This window comes from Somniosus microcephalus, chromosome 8 (assembly GCF_052327205.1).
Source record: "Somniosus microcephalus isolate GS21.2 chromosome 8, FLI_Smic_1.0, whole genome shotgun sequence".
NCBI lineage: Eukaryota > Metazoa > Chordata > Chondrichthyes > Squaliformes > Somniosidae > Somniosus > Somniosus microcephalus.
Window position 1 is genome coordinate 73,690,730 of NC_140994.1, and position 23,971 is coordinate 73,714,700.

Consider the following 23,971-nt stretch of genomic DNA (forward strand, 5'->3'; position numbering starts at 1 on the left):
TAAATGTCTTAATCTAAATGTACACTCTCGGGAGCCGCAAGCCTACATTTCGTTGTACTGCACTTGTGCACTAACAATGACAATAAAGTTGATTATGATTATGATTATGATTATGATTAATGTGGATAAATGTGAAGTTATCCACTTCGGTAGGAAATACAGAAAGGTAGAGTATTATTTAAATGGTGCTAGATTGGGAAATGCTGATGTACAAAGGGACCTGGGTGTCCTTGTACACCAGTCACTGAAAACAAACATGCAGGAGCAGCAAGCAGTTAGGAAGGCAAATGGTATGTTGGCCTTCATTGCAAGAGGATTTGAGTACAGGAGCAAGGATGTCTTACTACAGTTGTACAGGGCCTTGGTGAGACCACACCTGGAGTACTGTGTGCAGTTTTGGTCTCCTTACCTAAGAAATTATATACTTGCCATAGAGGGAGTGCAGCGAAGGTTCACCAGACTGATTCCTGGGATGGCAGGACTGTCGTATGAGGAGAGGTTGGGTCGACTAGGCTTGTATTCACTAGAGTTTAGAAGAACGAGAGGGGTTCTCATTGAAACGTATAAAATTCTGACAGGGCTAGACAGACTGGATGCAGGGAGGATGTTTCCCCTGGCTGGGGGGTCTAGAGCGAGGGGTCACAGTCTCGGGATATGGGGTAGGACATTTAGGACTCAGATGAGGAGAAATTTCTTCACTCAGAGGGTGGTGAACCTGTGGAATTCTCTATAACAGAAGGCTGTGGAGGCCAAGACACTGAATATATTTACAAAGGAGATAGATAGATTTCTAGGCACAAAAGGCATCAAGGGGTATGGGGAGAGCGCAGGAATATGGTATTGAGATAGAGGATCAGCCATGATCATATTGAATGGCGGAGCAGGCTCGAAGGGCCAAATGGCCTACTCCTGCTCCTATTTTTTTATATTTCTATGTTTCTATGCTTTATGATGTTGGTGTGGGGTGGAGCCAACCTGGCACATCATGTGCCAGCCAGGGTGTACAGCATCAAGTGAAGTAAATCTGGATGGTGTGTTGCCTCCCTGCTGCAAGGGTCAAGGATGTCTCGGAGAAGCTGCAGAAAATTTTGGAAAGCGAGGGTGAACAGCCAGTTGTCATGGTGCATATAGGTACCAATGATATAGGTAAAGAACAGGATGAGGTCCTAAAAGCTGAATATAGGGAGTTAGGAGGTAAATTAAAAATTAGGACCTCAAATGTAGTAATCTCAGGATTGCTACCAGTGCCACGTGCTAGTCAGAGTAGAAATAGAAGGATACTTCAAATGAATACGTGGGTAGAGGAATGGTGCAAGGGGGAGGGATTCAAATTCCTAGGACATTGGAACCGGTTCTGGGGGAGGTGGGACCAGTACAAACTGGACGGTCTGCACCTGGGCAGGACCGGGACTGATGTCCTTGGGGACTGTTTGCTAGTGCCGTGGGGGAGGGTTTAAACTAAAATGGCAGGGGGTTGGGAACCTGAGCAGGGAGACAAAGGAAAGGGAAACAAGGATAGAAGCAAAAGACAGGAAGGAGAAAAACATAGATGGCAATCAGAGAAATCAAGGGTTTAAAACAAACATGGCCACAGTAAATAATAATTCTAAAAGGTCTAAGAGCGTTAAAAAAACAAGCCTGAAGGCTTTGTGTCTTAATGCAAGGAGCATTCGTAATAAGGTGGATGAATTAGCTGCGCAAATAGAGGTAAACGAATATGATTTGATTGGGATTACGGAAACATGGCTCCAGGAGGGCCAAGGCTGGGAACTCAACATCCAGGTGTATTCAATATTCAGGAAAGATAGGCAAAAAGGAAAAGGAGGTGGGGTAGCATTGCTGGTTAAAGAGGGGATTAACACAATTGTTAGGAAAGATATTAGCTCTGATGATGTGGAATCTGTAAATGAGAGGCAAGCTGCCAGACATCAGAGTCGCGTGCAGACATGGAAGTACGTGACCGGGACGCAGAACAAAAAGGCAAGTCCAAACTGTACGCAGATGAACAGCGGAGAACACAATACTCGGAGGTGGAAGTTGGCGACACGGTGCTGGTACGGCAGGACAAAGTGGACAAGTTCACCACTCCTTTTAATGCCACACCCCACAAAGTTTTGAGTAAAACAGGGAGTCAAGTAGTAGTAGAATCTCCAGACAGAGCACGCTACTCGAGAAACACTACATTTGTGAAGAAATACAGAACCAATGGACCAAAGGAGACACTCCATGAGCAGAAGGAAACACAAGGGACTGAGGACAGTATAGTAGACCCTGACACACATACCACTGTGACACAGGCAATACCCACTGACACCAACATGTCAGACATACCCAATACAGCCAGACCTCAAAGGGTTAAAAGAAAACCCCAAAGACTGTCTGATTATGTCACAACATAAACTGTGCGAGAACTGCATGGGTGATGTTAAATGTTTAAACCTGGCAATTATTTAGTTGTGTGGTAAGACACAAGTTTGTAGAAAGTTTATAAACCAAATAAGTTATGCAGTGTTATTGTAAGCAACTGTTTGTAAACTGCAAGTTTGTTTCCAAGGAAAAGAGGGATGTCGTGTATTGATTGTGAGTTTGACACCAGTCAATACGGTAATGTAATGTGCGAGTTTAACACCAGTTAATACGGTAATGTAATGTGCATTGCATTATGGGAATTACCTGGGAAAAACGGCAGTCAGCCATTTTACACAATAAAGTGAAGATCACAGTTATAAGCCTGTCTGCCTGATTCTATGCTTTAATGCGTTCATACAACAGCGTGCAATAAGGGCACAGCAGTCATCATGGGTGACTTTAATCGACATATAGATTGGGCTAACCAAATTAGTAACAATACTGTGGAGGAGGAATTCCTGGAGTGTTTAAGGGATGGTTTCCTGGACCAATATGTCGAGGAACCAACTAGGGATCAGGCCATCTTAGACTGGGTATTATGCAATGAGAAAGGATTAATTAGCAATCTTGTTGTGCGAGGCCCCGTGGGTCGGAGCGATCATAATATGATAGAATTCTTCATTAAGCTGGAGAGCGAAGTAGTTGAATCAGAGTCTAAGGTCCTGAATTTAAATAAAGGGAACTATGATGGTATGAGACGCGAGTTGGGTAGGATTGATTGGGTAATGTCACTCAAAGGGTTGATGGTGGATAGGCAATGGCAAACATTCAAAGATCGCATGGATGCACTACAGATTTTGTTTATCCCAGTTTGGCATAAAAATAAATCAAAAAACGTGACTCAACCGTGGCTAACAAGGGAAATTAGGGATAACATAAGATCCAAAGAGAGGACATATAAATTGGCCAAAAAAAGCAGCAAACCTGAGGATTGGAAGCAGTTTAGGATTCAGCAAAGGAGGACAAAGGGATTAATTAAGAGGGGGAAAATAGATTATGAAAGTAAGCTTGCAGGGTACATAAAAACTGACTGTAAAAGCTTTTATAGATATGTGAAGAGAAAAAGATTGGTGAAGTCAAGCGTAGGTCACTTACAGTCAGACTCAGGGGAATTTATAATGGGGAACAAAGAAATGACAGACCAATTAAATGCATATTTTGGTTCTGTCTTCACAAAGGAGGACACAAATAACCTCCCAGAAATGTCGGGGAACATAGGGACTAATGAGAGGGAGGAACTGAAAGAAATCAGTATTTGTAGGGAAATGGTGTTGGGGAAGTTGACAGGATTGAAGGCCAATAAATCCCCAGGGCCTGATAATCTACATCCTAGGGTACTTAAGGAAGTGGTCCTCGAAATAGTAGATGCATTGCTGGTCATCTTCCAGAACTCGATAGACTCTGGAACAGTACCCATGGATTGGAGGGTAGCTAATGTTACCCCACTATTCAAAAAAGGTAGTAGAGAAAAAGTGAGGAATTATAGACCGGTAAGCCTGACATCAGTAGTGGGGAAAATGCTAGATTCCATTATAAAAGATGTAATAGCAGAGCACTTGGAAAGCAGTGACAGGATCGGACAAAGTCAACATGGATTTACAAAAGGTAAATCGTGCTTGACTAATCTACTGGAATTTTTTGAGGATGTAACTGGAAAAATAGATAAGGGAGAACCAGTGGATGTGGTGTATTTGAACTTTCAGAAGGCTTTCGGTAAGGTCCCGCATAAGAGATTAGCGTGCAAAATTAAGGCACATGGGTTTGGGGGGCAAGGTATTGACTTGGATAGAGAACTGGTTGGCAGATAGAAAGCAAAGAGTTGGAATAAAGGGGTCGTTTTCCGAGTGGCAGGCAGTGACTAGTGGGGTACCGCAAGGATCGGTCCTAGGACCCCAGCTGTTCACAATATATATTAATGATCTGGACGAGGGAATTGGATGTAATATCTCCAAATTTGCAGATGACACAAAGCTGGGTGGGAGGGTATGCTGTGAGGAGGATGTCGTGAAACTCCAGTACGATTTGGACAGGTTGGGGGATTGAGCAGAAACATGGCAAATGCACTATAATGTGGATAAATGTAAGGTTATCCACATTGGTGGCAAAAACAGGAAGGCAGATTATTATTTGAATGGCAATAGATTGGGAGAAGGGGAAGTGCAAAGAGACCTGGGTGTTCTTGTGCACCAGTCGCTGAAGGTAAGCATGCAGGTGCAGCAGGTGGTTAAGAAGGCAAATGGTATGTTGGCCTTCATAGCAAGAGGATTTGAGTACAGGAACAAGGATGTCTTGCTGCAGTTGTACAGGGCCTTGGTGAGACCGCACCTTGAGTATTGTGTGCAGTTTTGGTTGCCTTATCTGAGGAAGGACATTCTTGCCATGGAAGGAGTGCAGCGAAGATTCACCAGGCTGATACCTGGGATGGCAGGAATGACGTATGAGGAGAGATTGTGTCGATTGGGCTTATACACACTGGAGTTTAGAAGATTGAGAGGGGATCTCATCGAAACCTATAAAATTCTGTCAGGCCTGGACAGACTAGACGCAGGAAGGATGTTTCTGATGGCCGGGGAGTCCAGAACCAGGGGTCATAGTCTAAGGATAAGGAGTAAGCCATTTAGGACTGAGATGCGGAGGAATTTCTTCACCCAGAGAGTGGTGAACCTGTGGAATTCTCTGCCACAGAGGGTGGTGGAGGCCACTTCATTAAATATATTCAAGAAGGAGTTGGATATATTTCTTAAGGCTAAAGGGATCAAGGGATATGGGGAGAAGGCAGGGACAGGGTACTGAATTTGGATGATCAGCCATGATCTCATTGAATGATGGAGCGGGCTCGAGGGGCCGAATGGCCTACTCCTGCTCCTATCTTCTATGTTTCTATGGCTATGGTGAGGCCATCCCTGGCATCCCGGGCAGCAATGTGGTCGGGTGCTGATGCCCTGTGTCCTGTGCAGCGTCAGTTGATTGCAGAGAAGGTTGGTGCTGTTGGTGTTGGGGCTGATCATGGTGGGATTCCGAGGACCAAGGTGAGACAGTTTAAAGTGCACCCATGCTGGGAATAGATGGCAGGTGAAGTAGAGATGACAGAAACGATCTGTCAATGGTGGGAGAAGTAATGAGGCCAGACTGGATGGAGTCTTGTGTAAAGACTTGCAGCATTCTGAATCTGTAGTGGAAATGCAGTTTAGAGAAGCGAGTGGTTAAGGGAACATACCTCGATCAGCTGGGAGCTTTGACTTGACATTTGAAGCTGTCTACTCACCAGCTGATTCAATAACCACTGACCTCCCGCTTCAGCTTCACAGACGAGGCCTCGGCACAATGCGAAACCGGTGGGCAACCTGTCAAATCCAAAAAGCTATGAAATAACCATTGATAAGTGGCTGTAGACAAGCCACTAATGATTTTAACTGCCTCCCCCGCCGCTGCGTGTCGGGTCTGTTCAGTGCTGACAGACCAGACATTTGGGTGGGTTCACAACGGAGACCCGACTAGCTGGGGGAAAAAACCACTTTCCCACCTAACCCTCCACCGATCGCGCCGACACCCTGCAAAATCCAGCCCAAGAGAGGGAAAGAAAGATTGGATTAAGAGAGAGATAAAACATAGAGAAGAAAAGAAAAATAAAAAAAAGTAAAAATTTTAAATTTGACCATTTAAAAAATCTCCATCAACAATTAATAGCTGAAGGAATGAGACTCCATGCTTGTAATAGTTAATTTTCAGTGGCACAGAGATTGTTTGGCAGTTTTTAACATTGTTGCCACGTCGTTAAAAGAGTTTTGACACTTGAAATGACAAGACTTATCTTTCTGTGGCGAGTTTAGTTCGTACCTACCGCGCAACTACAGCAACTCCACGACATTCAGTGCATGTCGATGGTGAGCCAGACAGCGAGATACCGTTTTCACAAAGCTAACGGCGGAGCAGCACAACTCGGACAGAGACTTTTGGGTATTGGGAGTTAGCTGCACATTTGCCCCTCGCCTGAAGTTGCTGTACCATTTACGCTTAGATAACGGTGAGCGCCATTGGCATCATCTTTCTTTTGACAACAAAATCTGGGCCATTATTCTAGCCTTTTACAAAACCCAGCTATGGCCACATTTGGACTATTAGGGCCTATTCCGTGTACTAAGCAGGGAGCGGTGCTCATGAGGAGGGCATGTGGGAAAATGCAGGCAGTTATATGCTAAAGGATTTCTTGTGTGCTTTTGACTGTCATTATTTTTCAAACGGTTTTATATTGTAGCTTTAATTGGGTGTGTTTTCATAACGTGCAAAGTTAGTGGAATCTTTAGCAATTTATGCCAAAGTGTCTAATAGGGTTGCCAACCCTCCAGGATTGCCCTGGAGTCTCCAGAAATTAAAGATTTATCCCCAGGTCACTGCTTTGTAAACCCGGGAGAAAACTCATAGATTAGTTAAAAATTTCAGGGTTTTTTTTCATTTTCTTTCATTTGTTAGTTATAAAAAATATTGGGAGATTGGAAAAAAAAGGGTTGGACACAGTCAAGAATTATCCAATCAGGTAATGAACATATGAACATACGAACATACGAATTAGGAGCAGGAGTAGGCCACTTGGTCCCTCGAGCCTGCTCCGCCATTCAATAAGATCATGGCTGATCTGATTACTCCACATTCCCGCCTACCCCTGATAACTTTTCACCCTCTTGCTTACCAAGAATCTATCTACCTCTGCCGTAAAAATATTCAAAGACTCTGCTTCCACCGCCCTCTGAGGAAGAGAGTTCCAAAGACTCACGCCCCTCTGTGAGAAAAAATTTCTCCTCATCTCTGTCTTAAATGGGCCACCCCTTATTTTTAAACAATGACCCCTCATTCTAGATTCTCCCACAAGAGGAAACATCCTCTCCACATCCACCCTGTCTAGACCCCTCGGGATCTTATATGTTTCAATCAAGTCACCTCTTATTCTTCGAAATTCCAGCGGATACAAGCCTAGCCTGTCTAACCTTTCCTCATGAGACAACCCGTCCATTCCCGGTATTAGTCTTGTAAACCTTCTCTGAACTGCTTCCAACGCATTTACATCCTTCCTTAAATAAGGAGACCAATACTGTACACAGTACTCCAGATGTGGTCTCACCAATGCCCTGTATAACTGAAGCATAATATCCCTACTTTTGTATTCAATTCCCCTCGCAATGTCGATGGACGTTTTAGATGATCGCTGGTGGAAGTGTGAGGGCGGGGCGGTTAGAGGCACGAGGTAACGCGATGAAACCGCCAGGAATACGTCCAACCAGACTTGGCACGCTAATGTCCATTCACAGTAAATATAAGCATGAAATATAATATGAAAAACACAAATTTACAAGTAAAATGATTCAGTTGCTAGGCAAACTGTCCCGAATTGACAGCGTTAGATTTTAACTCCTGGGCCTCATCAGCGTCGGCCCCCGTCAGTCTCCCGCCCAGAACAAGTGGAAAGCGGCAGCTGACCGGCAGGTAGGGGCGGAATGTCGGGTGGCAGGAAACGGTCCCTGGTACTCGGGTAAGTGGTTGGGACAGAGTTTGGGAGGGCCTCGCAATCGGGGGATGCACTCCTGCTCCTCCTGGCCCCACAAGGAAAGTAAAAAAAAATAATGAAACCACTCACCCCAGCGGGCCTCTTCTAGCCCCGGTGGGCCTCTTCCAGCCAGGTTGGCCTGACCGGAAGTCCAGAACGGCTTCCCCACGCAGGCCTCTGGTTAAAATAGCAGACTTGGCCCGACGACGTCATCGGATCCTGATCTGCATATTTGAAGAATAACCCCGCCAGTTTCTGGCGGGTGTCCCGCTCGCCTGCTCAGAAAAGCAGGTTAAAATCAGAACCAGCGGGAAGACAGCGGGACCTTGGCGGGTAAGTCCCACGACCGATTTTAACTGCACGCCCATCTGTTTTCTGCTGGGCAGGCAGGGCTAAAATTGCCCCTAGCAAATGTAAATAGAAAAATGGCTCTGGATCTTTCACTGACTGCTCACTCAGCTGAGTGCAGTTGACTGTCAATATTTGTTTCCTCAACTGCATTTTATTCTTACATTTCCCTGGCCTTGTGATCAACATTTCATGTCTGCTGATCAAAAATAGGGTTACTTTATTACTACAAACAGAAACAGGAAAATGCCACACACAAGTTAAAATCCTGCTCAAGGTTGAACCAGCAGTTCCCTGTTAATGTGATATATCATCTTAGCGGTAAAGGACTATTGTCATTCACTCGGGGATGTTCACCAGCTGTGGGTCTGACACTCTGACATTGGCCTCCCTCGTTGTTACCAGTGAATGCACTGCCTGATATTCTTTCCGTATAACGGGTTGTATAATGTGCGGCTGATCCAATATCTGCCAGGTTTCCCGCCACTGCCGAAGTTTGAAGCTACCCCACAAGTCTAGATGATGTGTGCTGCCTTAATTTATATTCTTCTTCTCATTCCTTTTACAGAGAGGATGTGCGGACAGCCAATGTTATCGCGGCTGAAACAGTGACCTGCCTAGTGATTGACAGAGAGTAAGTAAAACGAATCTTATCACTTTCACGTCTACCTCTCTGGGTAAATCATGGTCCATATAAGACCACTTAGGGCTACATGGTAATGTCTCGATGGATTGTCTCACCTATAAGATCATATGGAACTCCCAAATGATGCAAACATGCGCAAAGGTAGCTTTTATAGCGGGCGGCATTGACTGGACCCAGGATGCCCCTCGCCAGGTAGAGCAGGAGAATGCAGCGATAGAGGGCAATTGTTACTGGGATGAAAATCAGGCGGGTTCTATAACGGGTGTGCCACCTGCCCTGCCAGATTACCACTCAGGTGGTAAAGATCTACCCCTAGTGTGGCTGGCAGATGGACATCTTGGAGTTTGTAGTTCTGTCCATCTTGATCTTCCTAGGAACATTGCTCATGAATAATTGTAACAACTACACTTAAATTATTTACAAAATAAAGATTTTATGGACTTGCTGAACAGTTTGTTGCTGTAAGTCGTTCATTAGCAAATATTAGCATTTTACTTCCCATATAGAATGAGATTTGCCACTCCAATGAAGTAATTATAAATGACAAAAGAATGGGAAATATCGTTACATTAACTTATCATATTAGCAAATCGGTTCTGTATTTACACGGCACACGTTTTATACACCAGGTCTTCTCTCTTTGTGAAACTCTTTACATATCTGTGGACTTTGCTCTGCTGGTGGCTCAGTGAGTTTATCCAGTGAGTAGCTGAGGTAGGCAGTCCAGGAAGATTCCAGGTAAATCGCTGGTTTCTGCTGAGTTAACCTGTGGGCGGGGTGGTGGGAAGGGGGCGCTGCAACTGACCTCCATGCCCTCTTAGTTAGGAAAGGAAACTGTATCCAGGGTTTATCCCTCCCCCACCCGCCCTCCCCCCACCCCAATCACCATTGGCACCTGCTGGAAGTATGTGCGCAAATGTTGTTTGAAGATTGGATTGGGCTTGGCTGTGAAGTACCCCATGATTGAATAGCTTGCCAAAATTGATTTGTCGAGACTCAAGCATGAAAAGAAATGGGTATATGAATGAGGTACTAGAAGGCGCCTGACATTCATGGAACTGCATCCTTCAGGGAAGGATTGTTGGGAGGGAAAAAATTAATTTAAAATTTCAATTTGAGCAACACAATCTTAGCATAACGATGTCAAATTTGACTTGTGAGTTACAATTCAACAGTGAATAGTTAAATCTAGTCCAAGAAATGTATTTAATAGTTTTTTTGTTGTCACATTTTGGTGTTTTTGATCATTTCTTTCTTCACAGAACTGATTTTGTGATTGTGTTATGTTTAGATGTTATGTGTTAAAACAAAGTGAATTCCGACAGGTTTAAAACAAAACCACAGGTAGCAAGCAGTCAATGCATGTATTGAAGTCGGATGAGCTGGCTTGTGGAAACCACAACGGGTACAATGAAGGGTCAATGACCTCATCCTAGGCTCATTAACCAGGATGACCCCCATTCATCTTGAGAATGTTAGGAGATGACCTCTTTCAATTCACACTCCAAGGGGGAAGTAGATCATAGAATCATGCAGCACAGAAGGAGACCATTCGGCCTACCGTGCCTGTGATGGCTCTTTGAAAGAGCTGTCCAATTAGTCCCATTCTCCTGCTCTTTCCCCACAGCACTGCAGTTTTTTTTCCTTTTCAAGTATAGATCCAATTCCCTTTTGAAAGTTACTACAGGTAGACTACCCTTTATCCGAACTTCCGAAAACCGAAACCCTCTAAAAACTGAAGGTTTTTTCGTTCAGCGTAAGTCCAGCGTAAGTCGTGCGCAAGACCCCCCGCGGACCCCCCCGCCGACCCCCCTGCGGACCCCCGCCGGCCCCGACCACCGCGGACCCCCCCGCGGACCCCCACCGGCCCCGACCCCCCCGCGGACCCCCGCCGGCCCCGACCCCCGCCGACACCCCCGCCGACCCCGACCGTAAGTCGGCGGGGGTCGGGGTCGGCGGGGGTCCGCGGGGGGGTCGGCGCCGGCGGGGGTCCGCGGGGGGGTCGGCGGGGGTCGGGGCCGGCGGGGGTCCGCGGGGGGGTCGGCGGGGGTCGGGGCCGGCGGGGGTCGGCGGGGGGGTCGGCGGGGGTCGGGGCCGGCGGGGGGGGTCGGCGAGGGGGTCGGGGTCGGCGGGGGGTCGTGCGCACGACCCCCCACCGATCCCCCCGCGGACCCCCGCCGACCCACCTTCCGAAATCCAAAATTCTCCGAAAACCAAAACACGGCTGGTCCCGAGGTTTTTGGATAAAGGATAGTCTACCTGTATTGAATCTGCTTCCACCACCCTTTCAGTTAGTGCATTCGAGATCATAACTCGCTTCCACCTGGTTCTTTTGCCAACTATCTTAATTAAATCTGTGCCCTCTGGCTACCAACCCTCCTGCCAATGTAAACAGTTTCTCTGTATCTACTCAATCAAACCCCTTTATAATTTTAAACAGCTCAATTAAATCTCCCTCTAACCTTCTCTGCTCTAAGGAGCACAATCCCAGCATCTCTAGTCTCTAACTGAAGTCCCTCATCCCCAGTCGCATTCTAGTAAATCTTCTCTGCACCCTCTTCAAGGCCTTGACACCCTAATGAAGTGAGACATTTACTAGTGAATCATTACCAGAGGAAAAGTCAACGTCACAAGCCACAAATGGGACATCGGGATACTTGGGCAGTCAGCTTTCACAAGACAAGAGATTGTAAGGTGTAGGCCTGAGGCCTGCGTCCTGGAACTGGATGTTTAATAAAGTACAGGAGATCAGTTTTTGCAGTTAGAAGTAGTTTGAAAGAAATGTAATGCCAAAAACAAGTAAGTCAGGCCACGAAAGGGATAGAGCACGTGGTTCATTTAAACCCCTGTTCTCGAGGGCAGAAGTGAGAGTAAGCTAACTAAGTGCTTTGACTGTTACTCTATATTTGCTTGCTGTCACTGAAATAAAGTTGCTCAATCATTCGCAACTGGCCTCACCTTACCAAGCATTTCTCAGTCTGCCTTTGAAAAGATTGGAGAAGCACACTTGTGAAAAGCACAACGTAAAGTTCAGATCACAAGGGAAACCTATTGTTACACCCCTGGGTCATGCAATCATATAATTAGATATTGGACAACACCCTTAAACATAAGATAGTCAGACTATTTGTGGGAGCAACCAGCACCATTATACCCGAGACAAAATCTACAGTACACCCAAAATTTGTAAAGCTTGGATTCATCCAAAAACCTACCCTTTGTGTCTCGGAAGTAATGTGACAGACTGAAATGCAGAATAAGCTTACAGCCCAGTGACACCACCTCAAGCAGCCACAAGTATGTCATTTAACATCTCACTGTCACTGCTAATCTGGAGAATGTCAGCTTCAAGTAAAATAAATGTCCCCCAAATTCAAGTTCCCCCGATCGCAGAGGCAGACAGATCTGCTACTCCCGGGATCTCTGCTGTGCTGATCTGGAACCTCTTGTTCTGCTCTGTGGAAAAAAAGACTTGCATTTATATAACATCTTTCATGACCACTGTGTTAGATCCGTGTATCTTGATGTTATGTCCTTCAATAATTAGACAAGAGACTGCAGGGAACGATCAACAGGTGTTTACTGAATGAGGGTTACTCTAGAACTAACTGCACAGATCCCTACTCAGGGTTTATATACAGGTGTGGTCACTGCCAGTACTACAGTATACAGGAGCTGTAAAAAGTAGTTCTCCCCTTAAAGGTACATACATTACAATTCCTCCCCTTTTAGATTAACAGTACCATAACACTCATTTAACAATTAAATATCAAACTAATTACAATTAACACTTTTAACATGCAACATTAACTCAAAATAGCCTATTTATAAATTCAGTCTTTGGGGAGGCTGCCTGATCCTTTCTGGATAGCGCCTTTCCCGAGTGTCTTGCTCTTGGTGCGGAGGCGATTCTGGCCCCCTGTCGTCGGTTGGTTCATCCGCTTCCGATGCTACTGTTTTTGGGGTAGATGCTACCTGTACGTCGGGTTCATCACCAGGTACGTATGCGCGAGACATGGGGTTGACTCGTTCCTGTGACTCTAGGATCTGGTCAACATGGCGTCTCACAATGTTCTCCCCAACATCCACTGTATACATTAGTGGCCCCTGCCGTGTGCATATCGTTCCTGGTTGCCATTTCTCTGTTCGGTAGTCGCGGGCCAAGACTGGTTGCCCTACATTGAAGCTCCTTGTCGGCTTCTCATTGATGTGCTGGAATTGCTTATTCTCAACATCTCTTCGTACATTTGGTCTGAGCAAATCCAGACGAGATCTCAACCTTCGGTTAAAGAACATCATGGCCTGGGTCTGGTTGGTGACTGCATGTGTCGCATTTCTGTAGGCTAACAGGAAATTGTCCACCTTATGCTGCAGTGGAATGTCGTCATCGCACATGGCATTTACTGCTTTTTTAAAGGTTTGTACGAACCTCTCAGCCAATCCATTTGTGGCTGGATGATACGGGGCAGATGTGTAATGCCTTACCCATTCCTTTTCATAAATCTTCGAAACTCTTCGCACACAAACTGTGGTCCGTTATCAGAGCAAATCTGCTCTGGCAAGCCGTTCCTGGCAAAAATGGTCCGTAGGACTGCAATAGCTTTCTCCGTGGTGGTGGAGGACATTTTGATCACCTCAGGCCATTTCGAGTGCGCATCCACGGCTATTAAAAACATTGAGTCCATGAATGGACCAGCAAAATCAATATGCACCCGTTGCCATGGAGATGAGGGCCACTCCCATGGGTGTAGAGGGGCATGTGGTGGTGCATTTTGGACCTTCTGGCATCCTGAGCAGCTTTTTGTCAGGTCCTCGATTTGCTGATCGATCCCCGGCCACCACACATAAGCCCTAGCAAGGCTTTTCATTTTCACCCCTCCCAGATGACCTTCGTGAAGCTCATTGAGCACTCTCTCCCTTAACGTGGGTGGAATTACCACTCGGGATCCACACATCTAGGTCCCCTGGCATACTGACAGCTGTTCTCTTCTGGATGAGAATGCTGGCAACAGTGAGTCGCCATGTGCTGGCCATCCCTTCACCGTCAAATCATATACCCGAGACAGTGTCGGGTCATTTCGGGTCTCCTTCTCTAAACCAGCGTTAGTTACTGGCAAGCATTCAATTATAGTCGAATGAAATATTTCAACAGGATCCACTGCTGGTGCTTCCTCTGCAGTAGGCAGTGGCAGGCGTGATAGCCCATCAGCGTTTCCATGCTGTTTCGTGCCCTTATACTCGATTTCATATTGGTGCGCCCCTAGAAAAAGGGACCATCTTTGTAGCCGTTACGCAGTCATCACCGGAACGCCCTTCTTTGGATTAAAGATGGAGACAAGTGGTTGGTGGTCAGTCAGCAAGGTGAACTTCTGCCCGTGCAGATAGTGGTTGAACTTTTTCACTCCCCACACTAGGCTGAGGGCCTTCCTGTCAATCTGGGCGTAGTTACGCTCGGCTGAGGTTAGTGACCGAGACGCAAAGGCTACTGGCCTCTCCGAGCCGTCCGGGAATTTGTGCGACAGCACCGCTCCAATGCCATAGGGTGATGCATCACACGCCAACCGAATTGGTAGTGCTGGGTTGAAATGAGCCAATACCTCTTTTGATGTGATCAATTCTTTGCACTTCTGGAAAGCTTGTTTACATTCATCATTCCACTTCCATGGTACCCCCGTTTGCAGTAAGGTGTTCAGTGGGTGTAGTACTGTAGACAAATTCGGCAAGAACTTATGGTAGTAGTTCACCAGCCCGAGGAACGACCTCAGTTGTGACACATTTTCCGGTGCTGGAGCCTTGACTACTGCCTCAATCTTTTCAGGGGACTTATGTAACCCCTCTTTATCAATAATGTGGCCACAATACGAGATCTGCTTCTGGAAAAACTCGCATTTGTGGCGATTATCTAGGAGCCCATATCCTTCAATCTAGTGAGCACCTGCTCCAGGTTGGCGAGGTGATCACTGTCATTTTCGCCTGTGACCAGGATGTCGTCCAAATAACACTGGGTCCCTGGAATCCCTTGCAGGACTTGATCCATTGCCCTTTGCCAAATAGCCGGAGCTGATACTACCCCGAACACCAGCCGGTTGTATTGGTAGAGACCTTTATGAGTGTTGATCGTGAGGTACTGTTTCGAGGCTTCTTCTACCTCCATTTGTAGGTACGCCTGGGCCAGATCAATCTTAGTGAAGCGTTTCCCTCCAGATAGCGAGGCGAAAATATCTTCAATCCGCAGAAGCGGATATTGTACAGTGTGAAGGACTGGGTTCACTGTCAGCTTAAAGTCCCCACAGATGCGAACCTTCTTTGGTTCCCCAGGCGTATTACTCAACGACCTCTTCATTACAGGAACGATGGGTGTAGCCCACTCGCTCCAGTCCACTTTGGACAGTACTCCTGAACGTTCCAAACCTTCCAGCTCTGCTTCGACAGCTGGGCGGATCACATAAGGTACCGGTCTGGCCTTAAAAAACTTTGGGCTTGCATTTTCCTCTATTTTGATCGTCGCTGTTATGCCTTTTAGTGTTCCGAGTCCCTGCTGGAACACTTCTTATGCGTCAGTTAGCATTTTTGACAGTCATCCAGGTGTGACGTCGTCATCCTTTTTGGCATCTACAGTCAGTGCTTGTATGGAATGCCAATCTAGCTGTATCTTCCGGATCCATTCCCATCCTAGTAGTGGTGGTCCTCCATCTGGCAATACATATAGGTCCATTTTTGGTGTTTCCTTGCCGTTGTATATAACGTTCACCCTTATCTTTCCTTTGGGGTAGACTTTTTGCCCCGTGTACGCCTTCAAGACAATCTTTGTATCTCTCAAGGGTATATGTGAGAATAGCCGCTTGTACTCCCTTCGGTTTATGACTGTTAGAGCTGATCCTGTGTCCAATTCCATTTTCACTTGGACTCCTGCTATCTTGAGCATGACCCAGATAGTTTGGTGATCCTCCATTTTGATCACATTATGTAGTTTCAGACAACCCAGCTCCTTGCTTCCGGAGTCTGTATCACTTTTCTGTTCGTCTGAACTACTCTCCGTCACCTTATGTACCTTCTTGTACTTCTCCTGTGGAGATTTCTTGCTGCTGGTTTTCTTTCCCGACCTGCAGACTCTTGCTATGTGTCCTACTTTTCCACACTGTCTGCACACTTTGTCCTTGAACCAGCAATCCTTATGGTCGTGTGTTGTTCTGCCGCAGCGATAGCACTTCGCTGTTCCGTATGACATTTCATTTGTGCCATATTCTTGCGGTCTCCGTTGTATCTCTGCGGCGCCCCGTGCTGCTGCTTCGTGTGATACTGCCATGCTGAAAGCCGTGTCCGGCGTAAGATCCTTTTCTGATAGAAGCCGTTTCTGGGTTCCTTCACTTTGAAGCCCACACACAAACTTGTCCCTTAAAGTATCTGCTAGTCCCGTTCCAAACTGGCAGTGTTTCGATAGCTTGCGCAGTTCCATTAAATACTCAGCATTACTTTCATCTTTATGCTGGTTCCTCTTGTGAAACTTAAATCTTTCTGCTATCAGGAGCGGTGTGGGGTTTAAGTGGTCCTGTAGGATTGACACTATGTTTTCAAAATCCTTTTCTACTGGCTTCTCTGGGGTTACTAGGTTTCACAGTAAGCCATACATTTTTGCACCCATTGAATTCAACAATACCAGCGCTTTCCTGTCATCTGGCACTTCATTTGCCTTGCAGTACACTTCTATGCGTTCGACATATGTCGTCCAATCTTCGACTTCATTGTCGAACGCTGTGACACTGCCACTCTTCGGCATCCCTGGGTGTGGTTAGACTGGCTCAAAATGGCATCTCCCGCGCTCTTCCTTCTTCCCCGCTGCGGCTCAAAATGGCGTCTCCCGCGCTTTCCTTTCTTCCCCGCTGACGCTGCTCAGCCCTTGAACACCGGCTGTGCTCTGCGCGTTTTCCTGCGTGCCTTTCTCCCCCATTGACGCTGCTCGGTCCTTGAACACCGGCTGCACTCTGCTCTCTCTTGTCTCTCTCCCCCGTTGACGCCGCTCGGTCCTGAACACCGGCTGCGCCCTGTGCGCTCTACCCTCTCTCTCTCCCCTGTCGACGCTACTTGGCCTTTTTCTGTGCCGTCGGTCGGCTCTAGCCGCCGCTGTCCGGGAAGGGTCTGCGCAGTACCTGTTGCCAGCCCGTTTTGCTGGACCACCATGACTGGAGAGCCAAGCCTGGCTCTCGACAGCCTCCCCTGCGATGCTCAAATCTCCGCTGGATGACTGGGGGGTTTCCCGTGGTCGACGCCCGTGCTTCTGGACTCGGCCTTCTTCCACTGTTCTCCAGGAGCGAATCCCTGGGAGGTGATGCAGAGTTGCAGGTAGGTTTGAATCTTCTCATCGCCAATGTTAGATCCGTGTATCTTGATGTTATGTCCTTCAATAATTAGACAAGAGACTGCAGGGAACGATCAACAGGTGTTTACTGAATGAGGGTTACTCTAGAACTAACTATGCAGATCCCTACTCAGGGTTTATATACAGGTGTGGTCACTGCCAGTACTACAGTATACAGGAGCTGTAAAAAGTAGTTCTCCCCTTGAAGGTACATACATTACACACTGGACATCCCAAAGCACTTTACAGCCAATGAAGTACTTTTTCAAGTGTAGTCACTGTTGTAATGTAGGATACACGGCAGCCAATTTGCACACAGCAAGATCCCACAAACAGCAATGTGATAATTACCAGATCATTTGTTAGTGATGTTGATTGAGGGATAAATATTGGCCAGGACACCGGGGATAAATCCCCTGCTCTTCTTCGAAATAGTGCCATAGGATCTTTTACATCCACCCGAGAGAGGCCTCAGTTTAACGTCTCATCCGAAAGACGGCACCTCCAACAGTGCAGCACTCCCTCAATAATGTGCTGGTCTGTAACCTGTTGTTCTGCTCTGTGCTGGTCTGGGACCTGATTTTTGGTGTTCTGCTCTATAGCCTGTGGCTTAAGAGTAGATTATTTTTTCTCCATATTGAATCTCCTGGCTTCCCCTTGGCGAATCTTACAACCTCAATGAGTTTGGGAACTCGATGGAATGGGAATCACATCAGTGAATGAAGGTCCTACCACTCCATAGAGCAGTGCATCACTACACAATCCTCGCCAACTGCCATCTGACCAGCTATGCTAGTGCCACTGTTTGTTTTCAAAAGGTTCTGGTTTTCAATATTCACATTTGCTGTCTGTATATAAATTATATCAATTTGTTTATTTGCTTCTGTAGTGTATGTAACCGTCCACCTTTAAGAGAACTACTTTAGGATTGCACTGCTTTATTTTGGCTTCTGTATACTGTAATACCGGTGGTGACCACACCGGTATATAAGTGCTGTGTAAGGATTTATTGGGCAGATTCGCCCTGACCTTCGAATAGTAAAGTCCTGTTAAAGTTACTCTTGTAGTCTGTGTATTACTTCGCTATACAACACACAGACTTTACAGTGGCGACGAGTTCGATCTTACCCTGTGTGCAGCAATACTTCCGAAGCAGTTAACGAAGCGTCGAGAAGAGGCAACCGCCCTCTTCGTTCTGCTGAGAGAAAACTCGAGTCTGCACAGCAAGAAAGAAGGAAGACTTCAGACACGAAGCCTTCCATCAGCAACAGGCACGGATTGTCCCTTCTGCCACGGTGGTGCTTGAGCCGAGCAGCACGAGAAGCAAGTCGGCCACGGTGACTGTGAGTAAAGGGAAAATAAATAAAATCAACGAAGGAGAAGGGCGGTGAACTCGACCACGGTCGGGGGGGAAAGGAGCCGGACAGAAGTCGGGCCCAGAGGCGCTGAGACGGGGGCAGCGTGGAGCACGGAAGCCGCGGTACAAGCGGGCTGGGAGACGCAATGGCGTCGTGAGACAGCTAGACTGCGACCGGCGAAAAAGGCTGGGCAGCAACCGAGGCCACGAAGCGCTGCGATCGGGACCGTAAGGCGCGGGAAGATATAAAAACAAATAATCCGCGGAGAACTCAGCCGCAGCCGGGGAGGAAAGCACCAGACTGCGAGAGGCTGGGAGGCGAGTACAAATAAAAAAAAAGGGCTGGGCAGCGACCGAGGCCACGAAGCGCTGCGACCGGGATCGTAAGGCGCGGGAAGATATAAAAATAAATAAATCAGGGAGAACTTAGCCGCAGCCGGGGAGGGAAGCACCGGACTGCGAGAGGGCTGGGAGGCGCAATTGGGAGCCCGAGAGAGCGGGAGAGACAGAGCCCGAGCGAGGAAGACTGAGCGAGATCCAGCCCAGCGGCTGAAACGGTTCGCCGTCAACGGGGTGTACCCAGGCGCGATTGGGAGCCCGAGAGAGCGGGAGAGACAGAGCCCGAGCGAGGAAGACTGAGCGAGATCCAGCCCAGCGGCTGAAACTGTTCGCCGTCAACGGGGTGTACCCAGCGCCGGTTGCCCTGCCGAGAGAAGGGAACAAGGAACGCGCTGAAGCCGACGCGCAGGCTGCGAACCCCGAAAGCCAGCGGCCGTCGCCCGAGGGAAAAGCTTACCCCTCCCACCAGGGGAAGAAACGCGGGAAGCCGCCAGTAAGCGGAGAAGAAGACAGAAGCGGGAACCGCCATTTTGAAAGTGGGCGGGGAAAGAAGATAAGCGCGGGAAACCGCGGGAAGCCGCCAGTAGGCGGAGAAGAAGACAGAAGCGGGAACCGCCATTTTGAAAAGGGGCGGGGAAAGAAGATAAGCGCGGGAAACCGCCATCTTGAAAAAAAAAGTTAAAGAAATATTTTGTTGTTGTTTATCAGGGAGTGTGAAGATGCCTAAACGTGGCAACATCAACGATTTTGATTCCGAGGTAGAAGATTGGGCCACGTATGTAGAACGCATTGAGATATATTGTGAGGCCAGTAAAATAGAAGATGATGATAAAGCTATAACCTTGCTAAACTCGATGGGGGCGAAGACATACGGGCTATTGAAGCATCTTCTAGCACCAGCTAAACCGGCGGATCAAACTTTCGATAATATTGTTGCTGTTCTGAAGGATCACTTGAACCCCACACCGCTGATGTTGGCGGAACGATTCAAATTTTATGCGAGAACGCAACGGAAAGAGGAAAGCAACGCGGAATACTTGGTCGAACTGCGTAGACTAGCAAAATACTGCCAGTTTGGAGGAAATCTGACAGAGGCATTGCGAGACAAGTTCGTGTGCGGGTTGTCGAAGGAAGGAACGCAAAAGCGACTGCTCGAAGAGAACGACCTCACACTTGATAGGGCTGTCCTTATTGCAGCATCGCACGAAGCCGCCGCGAAAGGAACTGCGGAAATGCAGCTAAAGGCAGCGGTACTCAGTGTGGATCAAATTACTTCGGGTACAACGAAATGTTATCGTTGTGGGAAGACAACACACGACCAGAACCAATGCTGGTTTAAAAACCAGGAATGTAGAAAATGTGGCAAACTGGGTCACATCGCTAAAGTATGCCGGTCAGGGAAGAAGACCAACAACCAAAAAAAGGCATCACAGGAAAAGTACAACAAAGTACACAAGGTGGCTGAGAAGAGTTCAGATGAACATAATTCAGATTCAGACCCAAACGGCCAGGAACTGGGTAGTCTGAGAATTCACAATGTGAGTAAGGAAGCTGACCTACAAACTATCTGGGTCATGCTAAAAATAGCCGGAGTCCAAGTGAAAATGGAATTGGACACTGGATCAGCCCTATCAGTCATAAATCGAAGGGATTACAACCGGCTATTCTCACATATACCCTTGAGAGATACCAAGTTCGTATTGCGGACATACACGGGGCATAAAGTATACCCCATGGGAAAGATAAGAGTCAAGGTGAGAGACAGGGGCAAAGAACACCCAGGAATGGACTTATATGTACTACCTGAGGGAGGACCACCACTTCTAGGACGGGAGTGGATCAAGGAAATAGACATGGAATGGCACTACCTAAAGGCAATAACGAGTGAGGACTCGGGGCAGACAATCAGCTCAGACTCTGAAACGGATGACGATAAGACCAGCCCAAGTATGAAAGACAAGTCTAAAATGGACTTGCTGACTAAGGTTGGAAAAACGAAGGCGTGCATAAATGCTTATGCTCCAGAGGAGAACAAAAGTTCAGAACAGAATTCCACTGAACAACAACAACATAGTTTGACAGAGAATTCTGGGTCTGTTCAGTTTACAGACATATACATTACGGAGGAACACCGAGCTCGAACTCAACTTAATGTCAGATTACGACAGCAATTCGAACAATTGAGTTGCCGTCTCGAGCAAGAGATGAAAGCCATGAAAAAGTTCTATGACACCGAATGGGAGAATCTGGAAAGACAACAGAAGCAGCTGAGGGAGAAAAGGGAGCAGGAACACACAAACCGTCTGCGCGAGGAGGCCAAACGAATCAAAGCTGATTCGGCTTCTGAAGGTGCGTGCTCTAATCTGGTGGAACAAGATGTGCAGCAACTGAAGGCGATTGTTAGCAGGTTGCAGGCAGAAAAGGCTGATTTGGTCGACATGACTTCCGAGCTCCTACTGAAGTTGGGTGCAGCATCACCGGACGATTCATTTGTGGAAATTCGAATGGTGGAGGCTGCGGATGATGGCGAAGTAGAAACAGCAAAGGAGCCCCAGGACAAGGTTATAAACAGCCCTGCAGCTAATGGGAAATGGAGGATGGCAGAAGAGTTAACAGTCAGCCAACTCCTCCAGGGCAAGGTTATAAACAGCCCTGCAGCTAATGGGAAAGGGATGATGGCAGAAGAGTCAACAGTCAGCCAACTCCTTCATATGCTGAGGGATAAGACTCTACAATGGAAAAAACATAAACACGAGCCTCAATCGTCAAAGGGAAGGGGTTCGGAGCTCTCAAAAGTTATTGGAAGAGCTGAGGTGGCAACACAGACTGAGAAGACTGCAGCAGAACAGCCTTTGGATGCCGAAAGTACGCTGACGCACGTCAAGGTAGAACAACAGAATGCTGAAACAGCTACTTCAGTAGAGGGATTGAATAGGCCGATCAATCAATCTCCAAATGAAGTTGAAGTATTGAAATCACAAATGAGGTCATTAGTAAAAGACTTGCAGGAAGCCCAGAAAAAGCGGGATGAATCTGAACGCATGATGAAGTCTCTTCAGGACAGATGTCGGGATGTGGAACAAAAGCCGGCTAACGTCCAGCTGGGTAAGGAGGAAATAGAAGACCCTCTCGCTGGCCTACCTCAGGACGACACTGAATATTACCAGGACCTGTTGAGTGACACTGAATATTACGAGGACCTGGTCTGCCCAGCTTGTGCTGAAAACTCCCAAAGTGCAGAAATCAGGATGAATCACTTAAAGTCTAAGGAACATAGGGAGATGGTGGCGCTACAGCTGGCAGCTGACAAGGGAGCCCAGAGAGCCTCCAAGAAGCAGAAAAGGAAAAGACGAAGCAGAAGATGATAACCATCTGAACCAGTATCGCCTCTAACAGTTCACGCACGTGGTCCCTCCGAATGGAGCCAAATCAGTTGGGAAGGAGGAAAAATTCCCAAGGCAATCCAGCTGTTTTTAAAAGTCAGCGATGCTGGTTCGGAAGTGACGGAAGTTAAAGCTGTTAAGTCTAGGGAAGGACGATTGGATGAGTCACTCTAGCAATGTGAACCGACTACATCACGGAGGCGTGTCCGGACTGAGTCAAGGCCAGAGACTGAATCTGTGAACTGTTTCCCGCAGAGACTGAATCTGTGAACTGTTTTCCGCAGAGACTATATCTGTGAACTGTTTTACATGAAGTTGAATATATGTTATGTTAATGGGGAATAAGTATGTTGTAAGCTAAAAAAGGAGGATTGTAGTGTATGTAACCGTCTACCTTTAAGAGAACTATTGTATGTAACCGTCCACCTTTAAGAGAACTATTTTAGGATTGCACTACTTTATTTTGGCTTCTGTATACTGTAATACCGGTGGTGACCACACCGGTATATAAGTGCTGTGTAAGGATTTATTGGGCAGATTCGCCCTGACCTTCGAATAGTAAAGTCCTGTTAAAGTTACTCTTGTAGTCTGTGTATTACTTCGCTATACAACCCACAGACTTTACAGCTTCCCTATTTGCCAACTCACGTAATCCTGTCCACAGTTCTATCTGATCCTGACCGCACTTTGCTATTGAAGTCAGGATCCTCGGTCTCGGTGCGCTATTCCATTATTGGAGTCCCTCACAGCTCAGCCCTCTCCCGCCCTCACCCAATGCTTGTCGCACATCATCCCTTCCAGCAGCGGCTCTAGGGTCAAAAACAGGAAACCTGGCGGAATTTCCCTCCCTAGCCTGGGGATTCTGTGTTCAACTTGTTTCCCCCACCACCCCGCCCCTTCTGAGGACTGGGAATTAAATCTGGGGCTATATGTCTCAGCCACTGGGACAGTCATTGTAACACCCAGAGCCAATGTTTAATGCTGGTCTGAAACCAAGTGTGTGTGTTTCTGGTCTGTGTGCGTGTGTGTTTGGTGTATGGTGTGTGTGTTGTGTGTGTGTGTGTGTGTGTGTGTTGTGTGTTTGGTGTATTGGTGTGTGTGTGTTGTGCGTGTTGTGTGGGGGTGCGTTTGGTGTAGGTATGTGTGTGTGTCTGTGTGTATGGTTTGTATTTGTGTGTTGCTATGTGTCTGTGTTGTGTGTGTCTGTTGTGTGTGGGGGTGTTGGTATGTGTCTGTGTTGTGTGTGGGGGTGTTGGTATGTGTCTGTGTTGTGTGTGGGGGTGTTGTGTGTGGGAGTGTTGGTATGTGTCTGTGTTGTGTGTTGTGTATGTGTGTGTTGTATGTGGGCATGTGTCTGTGTTTTGTGTGGGTGCATTGTGTGTGTGGGTGTTGTGTGTGTGTCTATGTGTGTATGTGGGTGTGGTGTGGGTGTGGTGTGTGGGTGTGTTGTGTCGGTGTATGTGTGTGTGTGTGTCTGTGTGTGTGTGGGTGTTGTGTGTGTGTGTCTGTGTGTGGGTGTTTTGTGTGGGTGTTGGGCGTTGTTTGTTGTGTGTGGGTGTTGTGTGTGTTGTGTTGTGTGTGAGTGTTGTGTGTG

The 23,971-nt window shown here is 47.2% G+C and overlaps 1 protein-coding gene across 2 annotated transcripts in view; it reads left to right on the forward strand.

Annotated features, from left to right (window-relative positions):
- Window positions 1-23,971, forward strand: part of prkg1b (protein kinase cGMP-dependent 1b) — a 1,090,349-nt gene that overhangs the window by 898,314 nt on the left and 168,064 nt on the right. For both annotated transcript variants that reach the window (XM_085994888.1, XM_085994889.1), the window contains exon 8: window positions 8,865-8,930. In XM_085994888.1, coding sequence (XP_085851014.1) covers window positions 8,865-8,930 — 66 coding nt within the window. The remainder of the gene's footprint in view (window positions 1-8,864; window positions 8,931-23,971) is intronic.